At 46.0% G+C, this 19,940-nt stretch overlaps 2 protein-coding genes across 3 annotated transcripts; both read left to right on the top strand.

Annotated features, from left to right (window-relative positions):
- Positions 1-1,311: 1,311 nt before the first annotated feature.
- On the top strand, positions 1,312-2,225 carry LOC109735208 (uncharacterized). Its single transcript, XM_020294413.4, has one exon. It carries the CDS (start codon positions 1,582-1,584, stop codon positions 2,038-2,040), a length of 459 nt encoding a protein of 152 aa, XP_020150002.1. The 5' UTR covers positions 1,312-1,581; the 3' UTR covers positions 2,041-2,225.
- Positions 2,226-10,436: 8,211 nt separating this feature from the next.
- On the top strand, positions 10,437-13,052 carry LOC109735217 (uncharacterized). 2 transcript variants are annotated; one of them, XM_020294423.4, is made up of 5 exons: positions 10,437-11,437; positions 11,517-11,641; positions 12,081-12,237; positions 12,343-12,479; positions 12,560-13,052. In XM_020294423.4, the coding sequence occupies exons 1-5, from the start codon at positions 10,932-10,934 to the stop codon at positions 12,562-12,564; spliced, it is 930 nt and encodes a 309-aa protein (XP_020150012.1). In that variant the 5' UTR covers positions 10,437-10,931; the 3' UTR covers positions 12,565-13,052. The 2 variants fall into 2 exon arrangements, 1 of the variants encoding a protein (XP_020150012.1); XR_012184903.1 differs by having other exon boundaries at positions 12,081-12,822; positions 12,893-13,052.
- The last annotated feature ends 6,888 nt before the right edge of the window (positions 13,053-19,940 follow it).

The following is a 19,940-nucleotide window of genomic DNA, read 5'->3' as shown; positions in this document are numbered from 1 at the left end:
GCGATAGGGCTCTGATCGCCGTACTGGTGACCCGACCAGGTGCACATACGTGGAAGTGGAACAGCCGGCCACAGGATGGACGATGTATGCGCCCGTGGCAATGAAAGAACGCTGACCGACGCACAGGAACAAGCAAGAAATTTTTCGAGATACATGCATGCACTGTAGGAGTAGGAGCACCACCGGCCACAGCCCAGCCGTCGCATCGATCGATTTCCTGTCGCGCGCCACAGTGACGACGCACACAGGTCAAGCAAGCATACGACGGAGTTAGTATTACAAGATGCAACGCAGGCAAAACTTTTCTCTTTTGGTTAACTGCAGGAGACAACTGGGTCGCAGGCGAGAAGAAGCTAACTTTTAGGACATGGAAACAACAAGGACCACGAGCTCCGGCCTCTTCATGTCTCCGAGCCTTTTTCTCCCCGATGAAAGCTTCAGAAACAAGCCAGGGCCGGGTTGTTCCTTTCTCCAGCTTGGAGGAAAGCATGTCACTTAATCAAGTTTGGTATCCCTTTTACTGCTATCATTGTGCAGTATCCGCCGAATCTAGCTACTATATGGTAAACAATCAATAAACATATCAAGCACTTTCTGATGTTCCAATCAACCTGTAACATTTCACCATATCCACCACGGATGCTCTCAGCGTATCTCCCTCCGGCCTGCAACAGCAGAGTTCTTGCTTGCCCAGATGGCAACGATGACAGTATCAGCACATGAGAAATCCAGTGGCTCTGGGCCTAATTGCTCATCCACCGTCTACATGTAGCACGTACGTACTAATACCAAAGCAAACAAAAGACATGTTCTCCTGGTCCTGCAGACTGTTGTTGAAGTGGAGATACGCCGTGAGCAAGCTACGCATTTGGCATGCATGGATGACAGGCAGACACAGCAGCGACAGGGGGCCTTTTGAGCTATGCCAGCCTCATGCTTAACCTTCTAATCTAATGCTAATAAATCATGGGCTAACCAAACCCAGGCAGCCAGGCAGGTGCATCTAATCTCCCCAGGCCTATCTGCCAGGCCCCCACCATGAGGGCGAGGCGCTACGGCCACATGGACTACAGATGGAAATACCTGTAACACTGCGTTGCAAGCGAAATGGTTTGCTCCTCCCTCCTTGGCTTTGGTGACAAGAGAAGAGAGGGTACGCAAATGGTTGGGGAAAGTTATGGGTGACAGTTGGAGCTTGCGAGGATAGGCCACCCTTTCCCATTTAAACACACTGCCATCCTTTCTGCGGTTCCTTCACACACCTCCACCCCCAAACACACCATAGCCATACACACGGCCCAGCCCTGAAGAATTCTTGCCCCCCCTCAACTCCTTCTGAATTCTTGATCCTTTGAAGAGGGCTGATTGCTGGAGGATCTGGTGCTCTTCTCGGGTTATGGGTGCTCAAGAGGCATAGGCAAGAACAGTGCCATCTTCAGTGCTGCATTGTTGAGGATATTCAGATTTCGGGAGAAGCATAAGAGTAGGTGCTCGCAGAATTCTCCCTCGACCTTGTTCTGCCTTGTTTCCATTCTTGGCCATTCTTGTCTCTCTTTTGGTCTTCCACTCCGATCGCCTGTCATGGAATCCTCCCAAATCACCGGGGATGGCGGCGAAGAGTGCAACAGCAATGAATCCGGGTGGACAATATACCTGACCTCCCCCACGAGCAGCTATGAAGCAAAAGAGAATGGCAGTGAAGGGAGCAATGTTGAAGATGGCAGTGGCTACATCACCGAGAGGAGGAAAGGGAAAGAAGAGAACAACGCGGATGATGATGGAGATTATGATTCCCTGGCGTCTGATGCTTCCACAGGGACATCTCAAGTGAAGGTGCTTGAAGGCAAAGAAGAGAAGGATCGTCAGACAAATCATGGTTCCAGCAATGAACATGTCAAGGATGAACAAGCTGAGACACTTACCAAGTTCTCGACAGGCAGCAACAAAAAGGCGGGCAAGGTGAAGAAAGGGGACGAGAAAAGCAGCAAAAGAGGCCACAATAGAAGACGTAGCTCATCAAGAACAAGCTTCTTTTGGTAATATTATCAAGCTAGAATCAATGTCAGAGGCATGAGGAATTGAAGGCCTTGTGATGGTCCCTGCTATTGCCTTCTGCTGTTTTGTCCATTTGTTAGCCACCTCATAGGTTAGTTCTTCCTGTGCAAATCTGTCACCCTTTCATTATTATTCATTACCCTATTCGTAATATCGACATTCAAGCACTGCATGCTCTCCTATGTTTCTATAGACATTAATGATCACTTTGTCCAGATACACCTCCCCAATGAGGTGTTGAGGCCACCAACCCAAAAAGATAATTCGGTTCAATGGCCTTCTGCTTTCCCAAAAAAATTATAGGTCAGAATATCTGCATGTGTTAAAATTTACTCAGAAAAGGCGTATATAGAAATCTGCTTTATCGTGTGTCTGTCAATAATCTTTTCACGTTTGGTGAGCAATCTAATATAGTATTGTCTATCAGTTAAGTTATATGAACAGCCGTAGAGCAAAAATTAATAGGATTTACACAAATCTCCTTAACACATCTTTCTTACCCTTGAGTAAAGCAAATCCTATCATATATAGTAGATCAATCTTACTACAACTGATGCAGCATTTGCACATGAAACCTAGGAATATCCGGCCCTTCCATAAGAAGCATTAGACAATGTACAGTACATTTATAAACAATAAGATGTAGAAGATTTCAACAAGACGAACCAACAATGTACTGTACAAGCAAGTGTAGTTTACAGAACAGCTTAAGTAGACATGACAAGTAATACAAGGTACAAGAGCCTCCAGCTATCACCTGATATGTGCAGTTCCTACTCTTTGCGTCTACAGTAGTTCCCTCCCAACAGTACTAGCAGCAGTAGCATATGGAGGACCTGCTGCTGGGCAAATGATGCAAAAGAAGGTATTACCTCCCAACAGCAATCTGACTCCTGAGATGAAAGAATGAAAAACTTATTAAGGGGAATGGTAATCAGTTAGTAAAAGATAAAGAGTTCAACTGAACTAGCAAAGACAGGGTAAAGCAAAACTGCAAAAGAGATAATTGAGTTATTTCAGAATTCAGATGAGGGTGAGCACTGGGCACAATCTATTCACATGGTTTTGGCTGTCGAGTTGATGTTTCATTGTGAAAGTTACAGTTACCCAAAGTAGGCAGGGATGGTGATTTGTGAAATTCCCAACTTAAAGTCGTTTCACTCAGCGGTGGCCAAACAAGATCTAAGACCCTTAGTTGCAGCTTTCTGATGCTATTTTTTCTGACCAAACACATAAAAGCCACTTCATTCAAAAGCATCAGTAGCCAGCTCAAGGTCGCAAAAAGAAATATGCCCAATCACCCAGATGACTATCATGCCTAATCTCACACCAGATATTCTCAGAAACAACGAAACAGCAGGCACAATCTTCAGGGAATCGTACAGGGTGTTCCAGCTTGGACTCCTTGGAGTCCTCTACCAAGCTATCAATCACAACAAGGCTAGGACAACGAGGGGAGCTAACCTGCCACATTAATTTGTGAGACTAAACAGAAAATGCAGCCTTAGCAAATGTACTCCACATGGCACATTTGGCAGTAAAAATTGCTTAAAATGTTAGGGCGACAGGGGTCAGGGGAAATGGTGCGGACTCTGAAGTAATGTAACACAAGACACAAGGCTAGGGGAATCGTGCTGAATGTCAATTTCATGGATTCCAAGTACGACAACGTGCTCCTGCTCAAACCATCGTGGCGTCGTCCATGCTTATCCACATAGCCAGTCAGGAAGCATGAACATGTGGAGCGAGCACATTGTTTCTTTGATTCCATCCAAAATTCACCACTACAGTGCTAAACAAATCGATTCCACCGCGCTACGTTCCAGTATTTCTCATCGTCGAGGGCACAACCTTGGAATGAATTGAAATGAACGGATGAAATTCTTGACATCGGGCTTACGATTAGGATGCGCCGAGGGGGTCGTGGGCTTGGTGGGAGGCAGGTCGCGGCTACGACGCGACGGGCTTGGAGTGGTGGAGGAAGGCGGCGGAGCAGAGCACGGTGGTGACGACGGCGAACAGGCCGAGCGCGAACATCAGCGACATCCCGGCCACCGCCAGATCCAGCATCAGCTGCGCGCCGTGGAACACCGCCCCCAGCGACATCCTCTTCCCTTCCCTTCCCCGACCCCTCGCCTCGCCTGCGACGCGCTCTTGTCGGAGGAAGCCCGTGGCTATATCACGGCAACGGGGAGGCGAACAGAGCCAGAGGACGAGGAGGGGGAGGAGAAGCGGCGGGACACGCGGCGCGGCGGGGGCAGAAGGGGAGGCGGCGAGTCGACCACCTGGACGAGCGCTCGTGCTGAACCGTGACACGACGATCACTTTTTTTTAGGGGGACACAACGATCACATGGAAATCAGAAAATGTGATATTTTTTTCGTACTATCTCCGTCAATAAGGCTAGTCATAGTGGGAGTAACTTAGGCTAGCCATAGTAGGGTAACTTAGGTAGTAATTTAACACATCCCAAGACAATTTTGCTTATGTGGCAAGTATTTAATAAGGAAAGAGATGCTTGTGGTAACATAATACTCCCTCCTTTTCGGTTTACAGTGCTTATCTTAAAATTTTAGTTTTTTCATTTTATAAGGCTCTATTTGATTGTTCTTCATTACAAGTTCAGATTTCAAGGTGCATTAAATCATTGAATGCAAGTATTAAAAGAAAATTGACCAATGCATGTACTTTATGCATGCATGCATTGCAATTAATGCATTGGTAAACATACTTTTTTGAGGAAAACAAAAGCATTAATTGGTTGCAAGCTACAAAAAATATTCCACCACTCACCATCTACCTTGGTTCATGAGATTTTTGAATTAAGCCCTATAAACCGGAAATGAGGGAGTATATTACTGTAACATAGCGCTTCCCGAGGCAAAATGAGTCTATGAGCTAATAAATGAAGCAACCTATGACACTACTACTATGTTAATTTGCACTATGGAGGCATGACATTAGTATAAGTTACTCTCCACTATGACCAGCCTTAGGTAGTAACATAGCGCATTCCAAGAAAATTTTGCTTATGTGGCATGTAGTTAATGAGGAGAGAGGTATTTAGAGTAACATAACATGTTGCTGTAACATAGCGCTGCCCGAGAAAGAATGAGTCTGGAAGGTAATAATGAAGCCATCTATGATACTATTACTATGTTATTTTGCACTATGGAGGTAGTAACTTAGACTAGTGTCATATGCATGACACTAGTATAAGTTACTCCCCACTATGACCATCCTAAGTCATTTGCGTAGTCCTAGGTCATCGATTTGAGAAATTAAATATGTATTATACGTCATGAAAAGTATATCACCAGATTTCTACACGGATTTAGTTTCTAAATATATATTTTTATCACATATAATACATATTTAGATAGTTAAATTGTCGACCTAAAACTACACGAATGATTTATACACCGAGACGGAGGTAGTAATTTTTATTTTGCATAGAAGTTTCGAAAATATAAGAGCAATATGGACACGGTTTTTCTCTTAAAATGTTTTTTTTAAACACAGCATTGATCAGACATTCACGTACATATCACTATGAGCAATTTCGAAAGGTTTGCCAGTACACTTGAGATTAACGAAATCGCGAGAGACACCTGAAGTTGAGAAGCATACCATATCATCAGAGAAATACTCCCGTTGTTCCTAAATATAAGACCTTTTAGAGATTCCAATATAGACTACATACGGAGCAAAATGAGTGAATCTATACTTTAAAATATGCCTATATACATCCGTATTTAAATCTCTAAAAGGTCTTATATTTAGAAACGAAGGGAGTAGTATCAAAAAGACTAAAATAAATCCGGTAAAATGCAAGCACTCGTGTTGTAACAAGTCAAAGACTTACTTTTTCCAGGTGGTGGGAGGGTGCGCGGGATCTGTTTTTATAGGCCAGTTGCTGCTGATTGATTTGAAAATTCGTTGGCCCGATCAAAATAGTAAACCAAATCCAAAATTGAATACCTCAATTGAATGAAAGAGTTTCTAAAATTAGGGAACATGATGAATTAAAATAATTGAATGGGAGAGCTTGAAAAAGTGTTGACTCGGTCAAAATCAGTTGACCCAGTTCTAAATTGAATACCTCAATTAATTGTGACGCTTAAAAATCAGGAAGCATATTGTATGGTATAAAAGAATTGAATGTGAGAGCTTTGAGAAATTTTTAACCCGGTCAAAATTAGGTGACCCAATTTTAGTTGGAGACTTCAATTAAATGTGGGCTCTTCAAAACTAGGGAACTTAGTGTTATAGAGGATGATGATGATTAGGTATGCAAAGTTTGAGGCAAAGTGGATGAGTCTAGGTGACATTTGTCGTACACATTAAATTATGTACAAAAGCTTTGTGATCTTGTTGTGGTCAGCTGGCTTGGCCATTTGGGCTGATTTTTGGTGTAGGGAGATATGACATGGTCACATGCATGTAAATTCTGGTGGCAATAAGATGAACCTAAATGGTACTTCATATACAACTTGACAATTCGTACATAAACTTTGGGATGGGTCTGTGGTCATATGGTGTGGCTAATGAGGCTAAATTTTGGTGGAGGCTAGTCTTATATGTTGGATAACATGGATTGAAAATTGAGGATATTTGGATGAGTGTAGCTAGTACTTCGTACAAAGTAAAACTATGTACATAAACTTTGGGATGATAGTGTGCTCAAATGGTGTTATCAAAATTGATGAAAATGGAGTTGCAGTGATGTTTTGTCATTTTTAACCATCATAAAAAATTTGAGCTCAAGTGGGTGGATGCAAAATGTACTTCTTTCACATTCTAGCCAAGTGGATGCAAACTTTGGCAAAATTATGGAGGGAGCTATGGGGGTTGGGTCATGATCAAAATTTGTGGATAGGCATGTTATGAGTGGGTGTTGAGGTATGCAAAAATATGAGCTTCATAAGATAAAACTATAATGCACTTGCTTCACAAATTGACAGAGCTGGCAAAAACTCTTGTTGCCAAAGTTTCATTGTCTCGATGAAAGTGCCCTTTGGCCAGGTAATTTTGGGGATCTTGTTGATCATGGCCCCACCACAATCAGCAAGCTTGGAGCCGCTGCTGTGCGGCTTAATACCGAACACCTTCAGCCACAGCCTAAAGTGGAGCTCGACATGCAAGAAGGCTTCGCAGAATGTTATGAAGGAGGCGATGTGGAGAATAGAATTTGGGAATATATGATGGAGTCAAGCCCATAGAAAATAGTAGACCCTGACGAAGGGGTGGAAAGGGAAGCCCAGACCTCGGATGAGGTGGTAGACACTACAAAAAAAAGACACATCCGTGACATTTTGGGCCAAACGATTTTTTTCTGTCATGCTTATGACACTTCTATGATGATAATTGTGACAAAACCCGGTATCATCATAGATGTGGTGGGCTCCTACTTCTATGACAAAAAATCATGACAGAAATGGGTTTTTTATCCTGGGCGGGCCGGAGACGCACATGCATGACATTCTTTGGGCCGTCCACGACGGAAAAAATCATGGTAGAAGCAAGGGCGAGGAAAATATCAGGGAGTTTCCGGTTATGGTGGGTGGTCGGGGCCCAGCGATGCACGGAGGTTTACGCGTTTCTCTCGTACACGTACGCGCGTGTATGCGAGGTGTTGCGCTCTAACTGAACCCGAGCGAGGCGTTAGGCTCTAACTGAACCCGAGCGATTGCACTAGCTACGTTACTGAACCTGGATCGATCCCTTGCTGTTAACTGAACCCGAGTGATTCCTTTGCTACTGCTGCTAACTGAAGCCAATCAAAGCTGCCTCTTGATGAACAGTTCCCGTTGGGGGTTGGATGAACAGTATCCCATGGTAGTAGAGGCCGTTGCAACTGGATGAACAGGATCCCGATCGAGGAGGCGTGAGGGTGGATGAACAGTATCCGGTGGAGGGACCCCGTACGTGGAGGGCTGGTTGAATAGGACCCCGTGGAGGGGCAGGTTGAACAGGACCCCATGGAGGGCTGGTTGAACAGTAGCCGGTGGAGGCTGGATAAACAGGACCCCGTGGAGGGCTGGATGAACAGTAACCGGTGGAGGCTGGATGAACAGGACCCCATGGATGAACAGTAGATGGTGGAGGCTGGAGGAAGTCGACGATGGATGAACAGTAGCATGTGGAGGCTGGAAGAAGTCGACGGTGGATGAACAGTAGCCCGTGGAGTCCCCTTTTGCGGTACGCCACACCCCTCCCGATCAACAGGACCCCGTTTCGACCGTAGGCGCTCCAACACTACTCCGTTTCCTCCGTTTTGCGGCAAGCCACACCCCTCCCGATCAATAGGACCCCGTTTTGACCGTACGCGGTCGAACACAAGTCTGTTTCCTCCGTTTTGCGGTACTCCAGACCCTTCTCGATGAACAGGACCCCGTTTTGACCGTACGCGGTCGAACACAAGTCTGTTTCCTCCGTTCTGCGATACGCCAGACCCTTCCCGATGAACAGGATCCCGTTTCCACTGTTCGCGGTCGAACAGAAGGCCCGTTTTCTCCGTTCTGCGGTACGCCAGACCTTGTTTTGGCTGTTCCGTTCAAGCCGGTTGGCTCCCAATGAACACGACGTATTCCGTTGCCTCCCGATGAACACGACGCATTTCGTTGCCTCCCCATGAACACGACGCAGTTTCTCCGTTCCGACCCAGCCGGTTGGCTTGAGATGAACAGGACGCCGTTGCCGCCGTCCGTGGCCTCTCCATGTACACGAGCCCTGGTCGTACGTATGCGCGAGTACGCGTTCGAGACCCCGCCCGTATGTACGTATGTGGCCATATTTTTTGGCATCTGGTTGTACGTTCGCGTACAAGGTTTTGACTGGACTGCCTGAACTGCTACCGCTCCTTACTCAGCCACGATTCATCGTGGCAGACAGACCGATCGACCGGTATGTACACAGACAACGCTACGTATGCTTCGACTGGGTGGGTTCCAGCTATTAGGGAGGATAAGGACACACTTCCTTGCGTGCGAAGATATAGCTGGTGGGTCCTAGCTGTCAGAGGGGAGAATCATTTTTTTGCCGTAACAAGGATGCACTTCCTTGCATGCGAATATGTAGCTGGTGGGTCCCAGCTGTTAGGGGGAGAAAACATTATTTTTAGTGTAAAAAGGATGCAGTTGCATGCATGCGTCCATGGGCATGGTGCGTCCCCATTGTCAGCCTCTCCACGTACAATCATCTTCCGATGACTCTCGTTTGTTGACCACGTTGACCACACCCCGCACCAAGCTGGTGGACGATGGTGAGGCCCCGGACTGGAACGCCCTGGAGATGGGGAAGACGCGACAGTGGAGTCCCAGACGGAGAGGAGTGGGAAACTTGACTGGTTTGGGTGCGGGGTGGGCCTACACTCGGGAAAGAATAACAGGAGGTGCGGAGGAGTGGAGGGATGGCCTGGCCGTCAGCGGGGTAGCGTTTCGCTGCGAGGAGCGCAAAACAGCGCCGCTGGACGCCGAAGGCTGGAGCAGGCGGTCCCGGCAGCGCTAGGGGAAGAAGACGAGAGATTGAAGAAGAGTGCCGGCCGTTGGATGTAAATCCAACGCTTTGCTTAGGCTTCGACCTATGTATTTTTTTTTTGCGAAAGTGCTTAGGCTTCGACCTACTGGCCCACATATCAGCCAGTCCATTTTGTTTTTTCCAGTCCATTTGGTGGGCTGAGTGCAACAATGATGTAGCATATATGCAGCCCGTTTATATATTGTGGTAGAATTTAAAGCCTATTTGCATTTTTCTCGAAATCTGCGGACTTGTTGGGCTAGGTGAAAATATCATGTTGGCCTGGACGGAGAAATGTTATAAAAACATAAACACATGATTACACGTCTATTACTGCATTGGTCAGTAAAATCTTTGCAAGCTTATGCACGCAATCACTTGGAGTTAACTTGCCAAGTTATATATAAACAATAATAATTATTATTTTGTAAGAACTTCCGAACTATGAAATAAAATATCATTTTAATTTGATGAGTTAATAGGACGTGGGGTATTATTTTTTTTAGGCTAGACGTGGGACAGTTGAGTTGGTTTTTAGGGAAAAGTACTGGAAGAAAACTCATATTACATCGAAAAAGAAAGTGGGAGAAAATTCAGATATAGGATTAATGAAAACGAAAAATAAAGGAAGTGGGAAGGTCTATAAAATGGTTGGACGAACGACAGGTTTAACGGAACCTTATGTTGTTTCTATTATATATATGTAATAAAATTATATATATATAGTGTGGGTCTATTCTAATAACACCCTTTAAGACCTTATTCTAATAACACTTCTGCCTTATTGTGATAACACCCCGACTAACCCACGCAAACCGAACCGCACGTAAAAAAGAAACCCACCCACCTCCCCCACTCCTCCCCGATCCCCTCCACCTTCTTCCTCCCACGCCTCAGCCCCCGATCCACCAACCCACCGCCGCGCCCCAGGCCGGCCAACTACCACCGCCAGTGCTCCGCCCAACTGCCCCACCTTCGCCGGCGCGCCCCTTCCTACCCAACACCGCCTTTCTGGATGGAGCGCCCCCCAACTCCGGCCTTGCGCCACCCAGGGACTCCCCGGCCTCCCACCGCCCCGGCCGCCCTCACCTGCTACTGCGACGTCCGGATCCAGCCACACAGCAGCCCCACCGGCCGGCGCTCCGCACCTCCTTCGCTGTCGCGCCGTGCCACCCACCGCCCCAACCGCCACCTCCCCTGGGTAGCCGCGCCGCCACCTTCCCCCGTGCCGCCAGCCTCCCCCGTGGTCACCACCACACCCCTCCCCCACGCACCTTCGTCCCCCCCGCGCCACCCAATCAACAGATCCGAGCGTCCGCCGGTCCCCAACATCCTCCGGATCGGGCGGCCATGGAGGGATGATGTGTGGGGTGAGGTCCGGCAGCACTCCCGCGTTGACGACGACGGGGCGGCCCCCTCTGTCGGAGCTATGGTTGGCCTACGCAGCCAACACGGACGCGGCCTCGATCTGGGGTACCTCCACAGCGGCCTCGAGTGTCGCAGTGTCCCGACGAAGCAGCTCTGACCGGGTGGATTTGGAACTGCAGTCCACATCGCACAGAGGCATGCCCCACTTCCTCCTCTCCATGCAGTCCACTGTCAAAGCCAAGGGACTTGTTGTCCCGGGGGCATTAGGGGCAGCTGGCTTCAAAGATTGGAGGGGGTTCGGTTATCTCGGCGGTCAGCGACGAGGGATCCGAGGCAGCCACCGCGCCACCAGCCCCGTGCAGCTCGGTTGTCAGGCCCGTGCAGCTCGGTTGCCACGGCCGGCCTCCAAAGCCTCCTCCCCAACCCCGACACTGGACGGCGCTGCCCCGCCATCGCTTCACCGTGATGTAGCTCCATCGCGCGTTGTCAAGGCGAGGTACTCACTCCCCTCTTCCATTTGCTCCTATACCTTTCCCTTCCCTTCCCTCATATGATAGATTCCCTTCCTTGAGCAGGCTACTTCGCCACCCCTGGACTCGGAGGATCTGGCCTGATGCGGTTTCGTCAAGCGCCGCCATGGAGGATACAAGTCTCGGGTCCTTCTTCTTCCCGGGTCGCCACTGCTCCGACACCATGGAAGGTATAACCCCCCTCCTCTCTCTCTCTCTCTCTCCGCGCATGGGTCATCGAATTTGCTTGCTACCGAATAGACAGGACAAGTCAAGAAAACTGAACCTTTCTTCAGAGGAGAGGAGGGGAGAAAAGTTTGATATTTGTCAGCAGAAAACTTTGACACCAGCGGAAATGCCAAGCTGATTAGGCATAGGAATCCAATCCATCCTGATTAGGAAGAGCGCACTAGTAATTACAGCAGACTTGACTTTGCACTTGTACGTACAGACGGATGAATATATGCATCACTCTTTGTTTGGCATGTCAAAACTGAGACGTGCAGATTCATTCATTTGTTGTAAGCATTACCGATGCAGATCAGTTCCTAATGTAGATTTGGGTTTGGACATAGTAGAAACAACACACGCAACTTGACTTGATTCACTCGGTTAATTTTACTGCTGTAGGTCGTGATGCGCGCCATCCCTTCACCGTGATGCACGCGAGATACATGCCCCAAGGGTCGTCTCTCCTTCCACCGACGACGGTTGCGGCAGTGCACTCGTCCCTCTCTCTTCCAGTGGAGTTTGGAGTTTGCTATGTGTCATTCTTCTGGTTGAATTTGTAGGTTTTTTCCTGTTAATTTTTTGAAAGGAAATCAGTTTCTTTTCCCGAGGTGTGCAGTTTACTTGTGCATATTTCCATATAATTTTGCACTTACTCCTGCAGTGCACTCGATGCGGTCCGCTCTGACCGTTCCCGCAATTTAGATGGGAGCTTGATGAGGTTCACATTCAAAATGCACTACTCGATAGCGGTTCAGCAACTCATCCCATGCAGCTCGGTTTGCACAAGCGTGTGGTTTGGTATATAGCCCTGTGTAGCTCGGGTGTGGTGGTGTACAGTTTGTGCATGTTTTTTTTACTGCAAGTTGTGCATCATGCAGTTTGATCTCGGCCACCACCATCTCATTGTTCCTGCCCTTGCGACGCGGAGGCCGCAGTCCACCCGACGTTGCGCTGCAGTCCGCTCCCGGCCCCTTATCTACAAGTTTGTGGTGAAAAAACTGTGGTTCACGTTGTTGTGTTGGAGAGATCTGCAAGTTGCTCGTTCAATTTTAATTTTTCAGGTTTTGCTTGGCACAAAATTGCAGTTCTCCCATTCAGATTCTTTTTTGGGCGTTCTGATATGCAGTGCAGTGCGTGTGAGGTACAAAAAATGTGGTCCATATTATTCAACTTGTGTGTGATGCGAGCTGACTGTGCATATTTTTTTATAGAAATAAAACTCCTCCGTGGTCGCGGCGTGCAGTTCCCAGTGGATGTTGGTGAATTCGTGTTTGTGTGTGTGTTTCAGTCCTGTGTGTACTTTCTTTTTCTCTTTTATGTGGATGTTTGCTTGTGCAACTTATATTAAATGTGTGCAGTATTATTCTATCATTCGTGCAGTGCACTTATGTCCCCCATGTAGTGCGCTAGACCATGGCCATGAAGTTCGTCAGCCCAACGCCCGAGTGGCATTTTAATTTGTTATTAAATTTGTTGAGAAAAACAAACACACTTCATTTAAAAAAAGGTTGGATAGAAGGCCCTTGCAGTTCACTATTCTTGTGTCCCTGTGCAAGTTTGTTATAAAAAAAATTGGTGGTTCACTCAAAAATAATAATGCAGTGCATTTGCCTCGTCTTTGCAAGGAGACAAAAATGAGGAGGAGACAAAAATGTTAGGAAGATGACAAAGAAATAATGCTTTTCACTTTCGGTCGTGTAGCAATTCACTAACGCCCAACGTGAAGTGCGAAAAATGCTAGGAAGAAAAAAGAAACTCATGCGGTTCACTTGCGGTAGTGTCGTGGTGCACTTACTCCCAATATGAAATATAGAAAAATGTTATGGAAACGACAAAAAATGCTGGTTCACAAAAAAGAAGTCATGCAGTGCACTTGTCCGTCTGATGAAGTGCGGATTTTAGTCTAAAGAAGTGCGGTTTGCTACCTCGTTTGAGAAAATTTACGTCCCACAAAAAAGAAATCATGCAGTGCACTTGTCCGTCTGATGAAGTGCGGGTTTTAGTCTAAAGAAGTGCGGTTTGCTACCTCATTTGAGAAAATTTACGTCCCACAAGAAAGAAATCATGCAGTGCACTTGTCCGTCTGATGAAGTGCGAGTTTTAGTCTAAAAAAGTGCGGTTTGCTACCTCGTTTGGGAAAATTTACGTCCCACAAAAAAGAAATCATGCAGTGCACTTGTCGGACTGATGAAGTGCAGTTTTTGGTCTGAAAACAGTGCAGTTTTCTGTCTGATGTAGTACATAAAAAATTGCTCTTAAACCGTAAGGAATCAGAGAGAGTATTCTACATAAAAAAGTTGCACCTCATCGATATCTTTTCAATGGCATATAATTCAAATCATTTCGACCAGCGGTTTGTAAAAATTTCACAAAAAACGGCCGCTGCCTCCCGTCGTCAGCCGCACGATTTTCAAAATTAACTAAAAATCGTAAGGAATCTCAAAAATATTCCAACATACGAAAGTTGCGCCTTGTCCGTAGCTTTCCAACGGCCTATCATACACCTCGTTTCAACAAACGGTTCAAAAACTGGAGCCAAAACAATACCGAAAATTGCAATTTTTTTGAAAAGCCGCAATCCCGCGATTTATTAAATTTAAAACTGCTCTTAAACCGTAGCGAATTAGAAAAAATTATTGATATGAAAAAGATGCGCCTCGATGATATCTTTCCGATGGTGTATCATTTGCTTCATTCCGATGAGCGGTTTTAGAAAAAAACGCGAAAAATGCTCGCTGCCACTCGGTGTGCGCCACACCGTTTTCAAAACTGCTCTTAAACCGCGTGGAATCTCGGAAAGTGTTCAACATGGCGAAGTTGCGCCTAATCCATAGCTTCTCAACGGTATATTACACGCCTTGTTCCGATAAATGGTTAAAAAACTAGAGCGAAAAAGGTACCCAAAAAACACAGTGTGCAGTTTTTTTTGACAAGAAGTTCACTCGCTTGAGTACTGCAGCACACTTGGTTCAAACAATGACGTGCACTTGCGTTGAGCGTGCAATGTGGAAGTGTTACCAGAATAGTTATTCTGCTAATATTAGTAGAATAGACCGGCTAATGGTAAACATTATAGAAGGGAAAACATAGGTTCAGTTTTGCATTCTCATAGAAAAATAGAACTGAGCTGTGCGTTGTCTTGAAAAAACAAACATAACTTGGGCTCCTGATGTTATAGACAAGCTAGGCTGGGAGGCCCAGAGGCCGCTTGATACCTGCTGGATCCAAAAAAAGTTGAAACATGTCGTGGGCTGCTCATGTTAAACAACAAAACCTAGGCCATGGACCTGGTGGGCCCGTGACTATCAGCCTGTTGACGAACAATCGTCTCCCGATTCCTCTTGTTTTGCTGACCATGTTGGAAACGACAGACGGCGGTGCCGCGGCGAGAGCACCAAGACGGAGGACGACGTCGAGACCTCAGACCGAATGAACCGGAGTGGGGAAGACGCAGGTGGAGGGGAGTACGAGGGTTGACTTGTTCGGGTGCAGGGTGGGCCAGTGGAGCTGCCGCCACCGGACAATGTGTGGGAGTAGAGGGATGGCCTGGCCAACGCCATAGGCTATGATGGGTCACCGAGGCGTGCGCGGCAGCGCCGCCAGCCGTTGTATACGAAGAGGACGAATGATTGAACAAAATAAAGAAATACAAATGGATATGTGGTTGGTCCCATATGTATGTGTACGAGACCTGCTGGGTCCACCTGAGAAGGGGAATATGTTGGGAGGAAGGAGATTCAAATCACAACAACCGAGTGAACTAGTTACATACATAAGCAAATTAGCTTTAATTGAAATTTATTCTTAAAACAAGCAATGCATTGGCTCGTTATATCAGTGCCACATGATCAACATGCACAACAATTAGAATCATTATTCTCAGGACGCACACGATCAGCACATTTGTCGCACTTTCACACAGATAATACTACCAAGTTTGAACTGTTTGTTGTTGCTGTCCTCTGCATCATCATACCGTATTTCCCAGCTTGCAAGATTCAGAACCAACAAATAAGATTCAAATAATAAATACAACAAAGATGCCTACACATCTCATTGATTCCCAGCTTGCAAGATTCAGAACCTAAAAATGCTAGTTATCGACTAGAGGGGGGGGGGGGGGTGAACAGGAAATTTTGATGAAAGTCTTCAAAACACGAGGTCTTTGAAGACAAACAGATGAAATGAACCTATTGATATGCAGTGGAAGATAGACTACACTAGACAAGCCATAGTCAAGTAAGCAATGTAGTGAAAGTACGAAGACTATCAGCAGCTAGGTAGTATGGATCAGAATGGAAGACAGTATGAAGCCAAACAGGTAATAGTCTTCACACATCAGACAGGCAAGCAATGACTTCATGAAGACAAACTGAAAGGTAAAGAAAGTTTGGGATAGAACCAGTTGCTTGGTGAAGACAGAGATTTGGTAGACCAGTTCCAGTTGCTGTGACAACTGTATGTCTGGTTAGGGAGGCTGAGATTGAACTCAGAAGACCGCGTCTTCACCTTATTCCCCTTGAGCTAAGGACACCCAGTCCTCGCCCAATCACTCTGGTAAGTCTTCAAGGTAGACTTCCAAACCTTCACAGACTTCGTTCATTGGCGATCCGCAATGGCTCTTGGATGCTCAAACTACAAAAAAAGACACTTCCGTGATGATACGTGTTTGTCACAGTAGGTCACGTTTTCTGTCATGCATGTACATCCATGACAATTTTATGACAGAATCAAGATAGTCATACCTATGCTGTCGTAGAAGTGTTCCATGACATTACCAAAATTATCATCACGGAAGTGCCCACTTCCATGACGATAAATCGCGCGTCACAGAAGTGCTTTCGTCAAGGGTGACCGACACGTGGCATCCACCGTAACGGGTCGCCGTTAAGCTATCGGGTCCGGTTTTGGATCCGATAACCCGTTAACAGCCCGGACCAATGGGAAATTTCCACGTGTAAAATTCTGATTGGCCGGAGGAAACACGTGTCAGCTCGTTAGTGGGTTAGATAGGCGCCTATGATATGTCGACACGTGGGACGGCCCACCACCGGCCCATTTAGCTTACAAACGCTGGCCCGTTTGACTTGGTCAAAAGTTAGCGGGCTGGCACGTGAAAAGCCTGTTAACGGTCTCTTCGCAAATAGCCCATTTTACGGCCCGGTAACTCACGGCCCGTTAGGGCCTACCCGAAATCGGCCCAACAACGTCATGTTGGCCGTCGAATATAACACCACCCCATTTCACTTTCGGCCCATGTATGGCCCACGACGTCTTTCGACCCATATGAGTCCTTCGTATCTTTAGGCCCTCTAGAGGCCCACGGTGATTCTAGCCCACAATGAACAGTAAATTTCTTTGTACCCGTTAACGGCCCATGATTCACATGGGCCGTTTCCACCCCATGTTAGCTTTCGGCCTACTGACGGCCCATACGTTCTTGGGCTCCTTTCCGGCCCTCGATTACTTCCGGCCTGTTACTGGCCTGTTCCCCTAATGGGCCAAATTCGGCCCGTGGCAAGAGTCAGCCCGTTTCTGGCCTGTTAACCCGTTGCGCCGTTTCCAGCCCGTCCTATATTCTGGCCCATTAACGACCCGTTATGCCTGTGAGAACTAAGCCTTTGCTGACCTCCGGCCTGTTAACGGCCCGTTACCGTGCTGGGCCGATACCAATTACCCCCATTTATGGCCCATGTAGACCCATTTATCCGATGGCCCGAGGCCTACCGATTCTACGGCCGTGTTGGAGGCCCATTTAAAGACGGCCCGTAGGAGGCCCATGGATCCTACGGCCCGTAGCAGGGTCAAGGTTACCACGGTCCATATATGGCCCATGGTTGTTGCGGCCACTAGCAAACCAGGGAAAAAGAAGACTAGGAAATAAATAAGCCCAAAACTAACTCTAGGCTATTAAGGCGATTGCACAGATTACATCCACTGGGCATCAAAGATCGCCACCAGTGCAAATATAGGGAACACCCTACACTATACAAAAATGGCTTGCTGTTTTCTTCAGCCGGTGGCTGCACGTTAAGAACAAATTTTGTATCGCAACAAAACAAATTACAACTATAAAACAAAAGGAAGGTTGGCATAAAAGTTAACAGTCTGGCAGATAAATGCACCACCAGAAGTTTAGAAGCTCAGTTCATTTGACCTGACTCTTACGTTTTCATGTTGTATTGTCCGATGGAGCACCATAACCTTCGCCTTCATTTCTCCTAGGCTCCTGAAGAACATAGCAAATGTCTGATAGTCTGGCTTCAAAACCATGCATATCTTGACGACATCGAACAATGTCTGTCCTTGTTTCACAAAGGGTCTCCGTTAGGGAACGGACTTGTGTCTGGAGAGCAGATATAACATTGTTTTGAGCTTGCATATCTTGATCATGAGGCAGTTTGGACGAGATTGCCTTAACAACCAACCAAGTATTACACAGGAACGTGCTTTTGGCACTATTAGTGGACAGGTACTGACCCACTGCAGCAAGAGCTGACATTGCGGTTATAGTTGCCTCGCCACCTTCAGAAGGTGGCGGTTCCACCATTTTTTCCATAGCTTGCTGAAAAGTTGAGTTTTACATTAGTAGTACCAGAACAGAAGATATTAAGGAGGCAGCAAAACCGAACAAAATAGCTTTGGTCTATATACAGAACTTATTCTGGTGAACCCATGTAAAATATTAGTTGTATTTTACTGCAAAGTACATAATAAAACCAGGTTCCAAACATATGACCATGTACCATGGCTAATGTATTGTCTATTTGTTCACATTGTATTGACAACTAAGGATAAAGAGACAAAGTTTATAATACGGTAAGCATAGTATGACATCATTCATACCACAAAACAACTGAGAACAGACAAACAGACAATTGTAACATTGTGTGGGCAAGTCCAACACCGAACTAGATTACAGGTCAAGATCAAAGGAACATGAATCCTCTCTTTTAAACCTTGTAAGGTGCAATGATACACTAAGACAATTGTGTATAAAATTGAAAAGAGTAATAGACATTGGCTGCAAACCATGCAGTTCAAGGCACAAGTCAGAGTAAGTAGTAGTTAAAAGGCATGAGGATTAAGGACTTACAACATCGGCTTTAACTGGTGTAGTCATGCCCTTCGTCTTGCTGGTGTGACAGTCCTTGAAGATTTCCACAACATTTGGTTCAGGTACTTTTTGGTCCTTGCGGGCTTTCCTCTGCATTTGGAACAAGTCAATATAGATCTGATAATATGGTACAACGAAAAGAGTGAAACAACAGTTAATTACAAGAGCCTCGCAGTGTGCAATATAGCTACGAGATCCTGTCGTCTGTTGGAATTTCACTTTCGTACGGTTGGCCTTGTTCTTTGAACAGTTCACCTACAAGAAGATAGATTTGTGTGGCACATGCGTAAATAGGACTTCAACATGTGATCTGATCACATATCTATACCATTATATAGTGTGTGAATAAGTTTGAATATGGATATGATAACCCACAAGTATAGGGGATCAATTGTAGCCTCTTTTGATAAGTAAGAGTGTCGAACCCAACGAGGAGCTAAAGGTAGAACAAATATTCCCTCAAGTTTTATCGACCACCGATACAACTCTACGCACGCTTGACGTTCGATTTACCTAGAACAAGTATAAAACTAGAAGTACTTTGTAGGTGTAACGGGATAGGTTTGCAAGATAATAAAGAGCGCGTAAATAAAAATTAGGGGCTGTTTAGATAAAGACACAACTAAATGAGTTTTAGTAAAGAGCTTTTTGTCACGAGAAAGTTATTTGTCCCTAGGCAATCGATAAATAGACCGGTAATCGTTGTTGCAATTTTATTTGAGGGAGAGGCATAAGCTAACATAATTTCTCTACTTGGATCATATGCACTTATGATTGGAACTCTAGCAAGCGTCCGCAACTACTAAAGATCATTAAGGTAAAACCCAACCATAGCATTAAAGTATCAAGTCCTCTTTATCCCATACGCAAACAACCTACTTACTCGGGTCTGTGCTTCTGTCACTCACGCCACCCACCATAAGCAAATCATGGACATATTGCAAACCCTACAGCGGGGATCCCTCATGCTTGCACGACACGGAGAGCACCATAGGACAGCACCAATAATAAAACATGCAACTGAAACCAATCACGATCATCAATTAACCCATAGGACAAAACGGATCTACTCAAACATCATAGAATAGCCATACATCATTGGGAAATAATATATAGCATTGAGCACCATGTTTAAGTAGAGA

Source organism: Aegilops tauschii, chromosome 5 (assembly GCF_002575655.3).
Source record: "Aegilops tauschii subsp. strangulata cultivar AL8/78 chromosome 5, Aet v6.0, whole genome shotgun sequence".
Classification (NCBI taxonomy): Eukaryota; Viridiplantae; Streptophyta; class Magnoliopsida; order Poales; family Poaceae; genus Aegilops; species Aegilops tauschii.
Note: the sequence above shows the minus strand (reverse complement) of the source record. Positions and strands in the feature narration are given on the sequence as shown.